At 46.2% G+C, this 9,236-nt stretch overlaps 1 protein-coding gene across 9 annotated transcripts in view; it reads left to right on the top strand.

The window, feature by feature from the left end:
- Kif13a (kinesin family member 13A) overlaps positions 1–9,236 on the top strand; it is a 180,831-nt gene that overhangs the window by 104,850 nt on the left and 66,745 nt on the right. For all 9 annotated transcript variants that reach the window (XM_011244376.3, XM_006516864.4, XM_011244374.3 and 6 more), the window contains 2 exons: positions 1,007–1,119; positions 8,670–8,781. In XM_011244376.3, the coding sequence (XP_011242678.1) occupies positions 1,007–1,119; positions 8,670–8,781 (225 nt within the window). The remainder of the gene's footprint in view (positions 1–1,006; positions 1,120–8,669; positions 8,782–9,236) is intronic.

Genomic DNA, 9,236 nt, shown 5'->3' with positions numbered 1-9,236 from the left:
TTCAGTTGGATTTTTTTAGGGCTTGGGATATAGTTCTGTTGATAGAGTGCTTGCCTAGCATGCATGAAGCCCTGGGTTTGGTTCTCCACTGCTGCATAAAACCTAGAGGCAGGAAGATTAGGAGTTCAAGGCCATCCTCTACTTCTTGAGACTGTCTGGGGAGGAAAAATGGATGTTGTGTGCACACATCCTAACTATCATGATGATGTCTCCACACAACTTTTAAATATGTGTTCTTTTTAACTAGTATTTCCCTAAAAAGCAACCAAATCTACTTCATGGCTACCGTGAGATGTTACAAAAGAAACTGCAACATTCTATCTAAAATCCGTATCTCAAAAAAGGGCAGAATCTGGCCCAAATGCAAAGGGCCTCCACGTGCTGGTGTTCCCTCCAAGGTCCATAGAACCTCCAGCTTCTGTCAGTCTGGAAGTCTAGCCTTCTGACTGTCCTGGAAATTCTTCTGATAACCCTGAATGTCCGGAAAACCTTCTGCCCAGCTGCAGAGCAGAACGTTCGATTTCTTTACCCTCTTAAATTTTGCCTTAGGGACTCAGAAGATGGCTTAGTGGGTAAAGCTCATGACACACAAACACGGGGAGCTGAGTTTGGATCCCCGTGACCCATGTTAAGTCCAATGTGACAGAGCACTTCTGTAACCCCAGGACTCCCATAATGAATGAGAGGAGAGATCTGAGACAGGAGAATGCCCAGAAGTGTCTGGGCCAGCCTGCCGGGATCACTGCAGTGAACCCTGCATGGAGACCATGTTCAACCACCTGGGTTATTCTTTGGTCCTCACACACATAAGCATGGACATGCATATACCCGTACAGCGCACATACATACAAAGATCTAAAATTTGATTACTAGGAAACAATTGGCTGGCAGAAATAACTGTGAGCCGGTTAAGATGCCAAGTGCTTTGTGGTGGAGTGGATCACAGTATCAGTATCCATGTGTCTTTCTTCACGTGTGCTGTTTCTCTCTTCTCTCCTACAATTAGAACTCCGGGGAGAAGGTCAGCAAGGTGAGCCTGGTAGACCTGGCGGGGAGCGAGAGAGTGTCGAAGACTGGAGCTGCGGGTGAGCGGCTGAAAGAAGGCAGCAACATTAACAAGTAAGGTGACCGGAGCAATCCAGGCAACTGAAGTTCCTTTGTTTTGCAATGGAGAGTGGGGAGTGGGTGCCTCCTTGCATTATAAGGATCCAGTGATTCTGACACAAGGTTAAAGTGTTTGTAACTTTGTAACTTCAGTAAGTCTGATGGGAGACAAAAATGGCAGGCTGCAATTGTTTCTGAACATGACATTTATTGAAGTAAAGTCCTGTGGTATAGCCCTGCCCTTCTGCAAGTGGTAAATTGCCTATGTGGCTTGTGTGGACAGGTGATCCCCAGCTCAGGGTAGATGTAATAGAAGTTATTTGTATTGTCACTTTGATTATAACTGGCTAATGTGTCTGAAGGAAGGGAAAACAATATGTACGCTCATAGCTGAAAACCCATCTCAGCGGAAAGCAGGAGTGGCTGAGGCTGTGGGAACTGGCTGTCTTTCCGATGGGTGGATCAGGAAGCAAAGAGTGGGCCAGAGGCAGAACTCAAACCTCAAAATGTAAGCCCCAGGGATCAGCCCCACCCTTCCATCCCAACTAGGCTCCACAGCCTCCTACCACAGCACCACCAGCAGAAGACCAAATGTCCAATTCAAGCACATTCGATCCCTGATTAGTGGTTCAACTTGGTACTTTTTAGACTTTGACTTTGAGTCCTTTCCTGGGACAAGCTGTAGTCTGTTTCTATACCTCCAGGCTAAGTAGATGATGGCAAACCATGGCCCACTGGACAGATCCATCCAGCACTCCACAGTGTGCCCTGTTGCTAAGACAGGATGCTGGCTAGAGAGGGCAGGTGTGTTAACTGCATTCTTGACTCAGTGTTTCCTACTGAGGGTAGCTTTAGCTGGAGCTGACCCCATTGTAAGTCAGGGAGTGCCTACAGTACAGACTTTGGTAAACTTCAAGCCACAGTTATAGAGCAGATCTATCAACAGAAAAGCCTGCCTTAAATTCCTTTGTAAAGCTGATGCTATTGATATATGCGTAATGTAGATGAGGAGGCTCACTGTTTGTCTGGAGTGTGTGTGTGTGTGTGTGTGTGTGTGTGTGTGTCTGTCTGTCTGTCTGTCTGTCTGTATTCATGCATGTTCAGGGACCAGGCTGCCCAGAGTTCATCCTACATCCACCACTTACTAGATGTGTGTATTGTGGGCAAGTGACATAGTCACTCTGCCTCAGTTTTCCTGTCTGTAGAGGGGAGGTTGAACAGTAGTGGCTTCCTCAGACTGCAGAAGATTAAATGCCACCGTGCATTTAGAGCAATGCCTGGTGTGTGGTTTGCACGGAATAAATACTAATTATGTCATGACTATTTCTCTAATCAGCATAATTGCTATCATTATTCCGAGTTCTACAGAAAAGCACTCAGAGTTGTTGTCCCTTTCGGTTGATCTGTTGTAATTTGAGGTCTTGTCTTCAGCAGTACGTGATGATGAGAAATATTCTCAGGAGCATGCATGTGCAGCTTGATGTTGTAACATAATATTGGCACAGAATGCTCTTAGCATATGAAAGCTCAGAGAGGAGATGTGAGACATCACCCGCTTTATCAGACGGACACAGCTGCACACACTGGCAGTCTCTCCTTTCTAGGGGATTCCCCCTTCCCCGTCCTCCTCCTCCTCCTCAGGCTTTCATAAGTAGGTGCTTTGTTGTGCTTCATGACAAGGCTTTGAAGAGGGTCGGGATCGAAGAAGGAAGAATGGCTCTGCCGGTCTGCTTCCCTGGAACCCAGAAGAGGGTGGGAAAGCAGAGACTGGAGCACAGGATGGGGTGGAGAGGACCAAAGTAAAGAGCATCCCTTTGTTAGGAATGCATTTCCTGATGCTGGTACCTCAGCCTTCCCTCTGCAAAGGCTTGTGGGGCAACCCAAGAATATATGAGAATTTAGAGCATATATATGGCCTTGTTGTAACTGATGCTGGCTTCCTTTTTGTGTCTGTCTGTCTGTCTGAGTTTTCCCTTATGCCTAGAAAGGTTCTGAGTTTTCTCTGGGGATCTGCCCATCAGATTGATTGATTGATTGATTGATTGATTGATTGATGTGTGCATGTTTACAGGTGGCCTGGAAGGCCAGAAGAGGGTCCCCTAGAGTAGAGGTTATATGCAGTTGTGAGCTGCTGTGTATATGCTGGGAAATTAACCCTAGTTCTCTAGTAGACTGTCTGGTGTCCTAACTTCTGGGTTGTCTCACCAGCCCTAACCTGCCATCAGCATTGTAAGATGGATTTTGTATCTTCATCTGGCCAATGAGAAAACCAAGACAGACAGTGGTCAGGTAGTAGAGCTAGGACTCTAAGTGCAGTCCCTGGGTCTGACTGCTGGAACGCTCCAGGGGCTGTATGCTGTTTGCTGGGCATAGTCTGATTCTTTGGTCTAACATGAATATTATTGATGCTTCCTCGTATTTAGATTCTAAGTTATTTAGAAATCCTGACTGGTCTGTACTGGATTGCCTCCAGGCTATGTGGTAACATAGTCTAGGTCCCTTAGCAACTTCTGCACAATGACTTATGAGTTCTCCTCACACCCTGTTCTTTTCCTAACCTGCAAACTAAGGTCCCTGACAAATGGTATGTGTGTGCCATCCTACTGCTTTGGGAGGCGGGACCTCTGTTTTTGGTGTTCTCTGTAGCTTTCACGTGACTTGTCTTGTGTAGGACACAGAGTGGGTCATTTTGTGTTTGCTGATGGGACAGGTGGTTTAAATACTAGTAAGCTGATGCTTGGAAAAGTCACATAAGTGAAAACCCATCAGATGTGAATCACGAGTGGACTTGGTGCCGAGCCCAAACAATACCAAATAGCGCCACACTGTAAGTTCCAAGTCTGGTGTACACATTACAAGGCAAAAGAATTCTGTAGGTATAATTTAAGTTGGGTCTCTAAGACGGAAAGATTACCCAAGTAGACCCAATCTGTCAAAGGCTCCTTCAAAGGAAAAAGAGATGCAGGTGAGCCTGAGACACAGCAAGGGGAGTGAGGGACCTGACTTGTTTTCTGCCAGAAGACAGAGGAGAGGACTGTGAGTCAGGAGTGAGGGTGACCTATGGAAGGTAGGAGACAACATAAGTGTGGACCCCACCCACCCAGTTCTCTAGACCCCACCCACCCAGTTCCCTAGGCCCCACCCACCCAGGAAATGTAGAGCCACCTATGAGACCTCTGGCTTTGGTCAGGTAGTATGCAGTCTGAGTTTCTGACCTTCAGAGCTTTAAGATTATAGAGCCGTGTGGATTTAAGCCACGGCATCTGTGATAATATATGACACCAGGATTGCGACCCCTGAGAGAACTTCTGGATCAGGAGAGGTAGAGCAGCGCCATTCTGGAAGCAGGAGGCACAGGAAGTCTCCTGAGGAAGCAAAAATCAAGATCACTCCACACTCACGAGTCAGCCTCCAGACTGTTGCTCCAGACCAGGAGTTCTGGACCTGTGGGTCTCGACCCCTTTGGGGGATTGTATATCAGATGTCCTGCCTATCAAGATATTTGCATTACGATTTGTAAGAGTAGCAAAATTACAGTCATGAAGTAGCAATGGGATAATCTTATGGTTAGGGTCAGCACAGCATGAGGTATTAAAGGGTTGCCGCATTAGAAAGGTCGAGAACCACTGCACCAGACTGTTTCTACATTGATTTTTGTTTATTCCCATCATGGGTATTTTCCTATTTATTAGGGAAACTGTCTGAGATCCCTCCAGGAGGTCCTATAGTATATATTACAAGTACAATACAAAATTTTGAAAGATGCCAAATTTCAAGGCACGTGTGCACGCAGGGATCGCAGATAAGAGGTACAGGCTTGAACTTTGCAGAGCTGATTAGAACCCAGGGCGGAGTGAGTTGCAGACCCTGGCCTTGGGAGGCAGAGCAGAAAGAGCTTTGGAGCTGATGTGTTGGTACATAGGTTGCCATAGAAACATGCGGAGAATGGTGAGAACCCAGCAGAGGTGATTGGCAGCTGGAGAGGTGGAGTCAAAATGGGCTTCCCAGAAGAGACCCTGAAATTTCCTGCTTATCCAATCCGGCCGTGTGACCTTCCCTCAGTTTCCTCCTCTGTAATGTGTGACTAAGGAAGCTGTCAGTCAGGTACCCTTACCGTGAAGATTCAGCCAGCGGCTTCTTGTAAGGTGCACGGGACAGCGGCTGGCAGCCAGGACGCTGAGCGTGTGCTAACCATGTTAATAAGATGAAACTGTTTGTAGTCCCACAAATGGCTTTCTAAGCCTCGTGACCAGCCAGATGCTGAAGCTAAAGAAATTGCTGATGTATTTCGTCAATGTGCTCTCAGCCTCTCATCCCCGCTTCTTTATACAAAACATTAATAATCCTCTTGAGCAGACCTGTCAGCAGTTTCGCACGACCTCAGTGCCTGTTTAATGGGCCGCAGATTTAGGGGTTTCGTCTCTCCCAAAGCTCTTAAGTGCTTTAAAGCATGGGACACTCCTTTCATTTGAAGAGCAAAAGCACCAAGGCACCATGTGGCTGCAGCTACCCAGGAATGTGCTGGATTTAGGTTCTCTGCAGACATTCTCCCTGTGGAGGAGGGGTGAGAAATTGCCCACCAGAATGCCAGGCTGCGACTCCACCTGTCTGGTGAAAGTGGAATGGCTTCTCCATTCCCTGCCACTGCACTCTGGCTGCCTCAGTTTTTCTACACATTGATTTAGTCCATGGAGTGCCCTTCCCAAGGCTCCCAGACAAGGACCCCTGTTACTCAGGAGGCTGGGATTAAAAAACAGCATCAAGGCTTATCTAGGCTACAGAGTGAGTTCAGGGCTAGCCTGGACAACGTAGGCCCTGTCTTTGAAGAAGAAAAGAAAGATGGCTGTGGGTCTATCTCAGTGTTAGGATACTAGCCCAGCATGTTCAGTCCTCAGTTCTGCAAAGAAAGAAAGAAAGAAAGAAAGAAAGAAAGAGAGAGAGAGAGAGAGAGAGAGAGAGAGAGAGAGAGAGAGGAAGGAAGGAAGGAAGGAAGGAAGGAAGGAAGGAAGGAAGGAAGGAAGGAAGAGAAGGAAGGAAGAAAAAAAAAGAAAAAGAAAAAGAAAGAAAGAAAGAAAGAAAGAAAGAAAGAAAGAAAGAAAGAAAGAAAGAAAGAAAGAACTATTTGTCCATACTATTTCTAAAACTGGGTTCCATTCAGGAAATACTCAAATATATCACTTCTAGGATTATGTCGTCCAACTTTTTATAACTTACAAGTCTAATAACAGTCTTTCATTTTCCCCTCTTGGATACTCTACCTGGTTCACGCTCATTTTGTTTCGGGACAGCCTGGGCCCTAGGCCAGCTGCCCAGGAGTCAGTGGCTTTTCCTGACTGCCTATCCCCTACCTGACTCCACAGAACAGCTGTTGTGCAGTCTGCGCTGGGTTTCTTGGACACTTCTCCAGTAGTTTTAAGAGGCTTGGCTCCCAGCCCGTCGCTGTCAGTTTCCAAAGTCCAGAGTGTGAATGACACCCGGCATCAGGGCAGGTGTGAGCGGTGCCTCTTCTCAATCCTCTAGGAGCCCCACCCACAGGCTTCCTGGGAAAACGGGTCAACCCTTCAAGAGCCCCCATCTTCAGGGTCCTTGTTTCTTTGATCCTACTTTTTGACCCTCCATTGAACTTACGCTCCTTAGCAGTTCCCAGGCCAGGTGCATCATGGATGTTTCGAGAAGTTCCTTTTCCTTTCTGCTTGTTTTGAACCTGTCTAAGAAAACCCCATGAATTCGCTTTTCGTTTAACACCATTTCCAAGGTGTAACATAAATAGAAAATAAATGCAAGACGGATACCAAGGAATAAATAACCAGAAGAAATATCCATTAAAACGATGTATAACATAAAGACATTCACTAAGAATGTACTCCGGTATCAAACATCAAATTTCAACAATGCCGAAATCTCCGTGTGAGGGAAGAGTTCTGGTGATTAAAGTATTAAAATATAGAACAAAGGAAACGGGAAAACACTGAATTACAACTTAAATTCTTCCCCTCGTCCATCGCATTTACTACAGCAACCTTTATTCTGGTTTTGAGCTTTACTAGCTTGTTTTATCTAAAAAAAAAATTTTTTTTTTTTAATTTCTGTCTGTGACTGTGTCTGTGTGCATGTGACTGACTGTGTCTTTGTCTCTGTGACTGCGCCTGTCTATGTCTGCGCACGTTCCTTAGATCGCAGGGACCCAAGGAGGCCAGAAGCGGGCTTGGTGGTAAGTCACAGGATCTGGGACATTGGAACTCTAACTCAGGACTCTTTGCAGGAGCAGCAAGCGCCTTTAGCCACTGATGGATCTCTCTAGCCCCCATTTATTTTCTTTTTATCCCAACTAATCCATTATTATGTGTTAAGTGGCTTTTAAATTTTTGCTACTTTTAAATACCAAAGTTCGGGGGAGACCATGGGTGGAGCTAAAGTAGAACAGCCCACGAGGCCCTTCGCTCATCCGAAACACAATGAAAACAAAGTGGAGCTGCTTTATGAATGTCTCCTTCTGGCACTTTCTTCCTCTGACGTCAGCACCTCCCCTTTAGCCCCTCCCTCTTCCCCATCGTACTCCAAAGATTAGGAATTTCCTAGCAGCAGAGGGGAAAGAGAGAATAAAAAGGAGTTCTGGAATCACTGTTCACCCTCCAACGCTGAGCAACCATTGCTGCCCCGCTGGAGACTCCTGCAGCAGCGCCCCCATGCCCCCACCCACGCCCCCGCTGCCTTAGGCTGCCAGCTCCAGAAGGCGCTCATTTAAACCCACATACAAGTTACACACCAAAACACTGTCGGTGTTTCTCCGAAGGCAGATTGTCAAATGTGCGTGGTTGTTGCATCCTGCTAGACTCCACCCTTCAGCAGGTTGGGGTTGGGCCTGCATTTCTGAATGGTTTCCAATGATGGGGTTCGATGGTTTAGGTCTCAGGACTGCGCTTTGTTAATGAGGAGCCTAGACATCCTTGGGCACTGTCCACTGCAAGTTCTCAGAATGTAGTGTGTGTGACCCTGAGAGACCTTTGTCTGCTTTAGTAGGTCTGAAGCGGCTTCTGTGGTTTTCTTAGACGCCCTTGGGTGTTTACCCATGCTCCTTCGAGTGGCAGAGTTTGAAAGTGAAGTCTGGTGCTATCCTTGGTTTGTACATGTCTTCGAATTTGTGAAACTGTGTTAACCCCACACTGAGTCATGTCACCAGCATTAAGTGCTAAGTTATAGGGGTTGTTCTGCCTGGTGTAAGAGCAGAGGCCTGGGTGGACTCAACTTGACCTGAAGATTAAGTAATATTTGGAGTGGATTAGTGCTTTCCAGTATGATTTTTATAATTGCTTGTTTTGGGGTTCTAAAATACACATTTTATAAGTGCTGCAATTAAGCATAATATTTTCTTATAGAAATCCTAAATTTGTTATTTTATGCTAATAGGTTCCTTTTTCTTTGTTCTTGGCTTCTGGGAAAATTATTGGAGATTTAACTGACGGTTGATTTAACGGTTCTGCATATTTTTTCTTGTTTTCTAGAAGATTGTTGTTTTATGAAAACAAACATTCCACAAAAGTTAATTTTCACTCCTCTTGTGGCAGATCCCTTACAACCTTGGGATTGGTTATATCGTCACTGGCTGACCAGGCTGCTGGCAAAGGCAAAAACAAATTCGTGCCTTATCGAGATTCGGTCCTTACTTGGCTTCTTAAGGTAATTTGCTAACCTAGGATTCATATTTATCTGACCTTGCCGTTTCCAGTGTGATAGCTGTTTAAGAAGTGTGCACGGTAATCAAGCACACAGTACTGCCTAACCAAGCACACAGTACTGCCTAACCAGGCACACAGTGCTGCCTAACCAGGCACACAGTACTGCCTAACCAGGCACACAGTACTACCTAACCAGGCACACAGTGCTGCCTTACCAGGCACACAGTGCTGCCTAACCAGGCACACAGTACTGCCTAACCAGGCACACAGTACTGCCATCCTAATTCTTAGTGATGCACAACAAAGATATTTTGTAGGGTGTGTGGAGATGGCTCTGCAGGTAAGATCGATTGCTTGAGTAAGCTTGAGTCCTGAGTTCCAGTCACCAGCATCCATGTAAACAGCCAGACGTGGAGATGGTGGAGTTTGCCAAACACCCAGTCTAGCTGAGACAGC

Source organism: Mus musculus, chromosome 13 (genome assembly GCF_000001635.26).
Source record: "Mus musculus strain C57BL/6J chromosome 13, GRCm38.p6 C57BL/6J".
NCBI classification, from domain to species: domain Eukaryota; kingdom Metazoa; phylum Chordata; class Mammalia; order Rodentia; family Muridae; genus Mus; species Mus musculus.
This window is presented reverse-complemented; position numbering and strand designations above follow the sequence as displayed.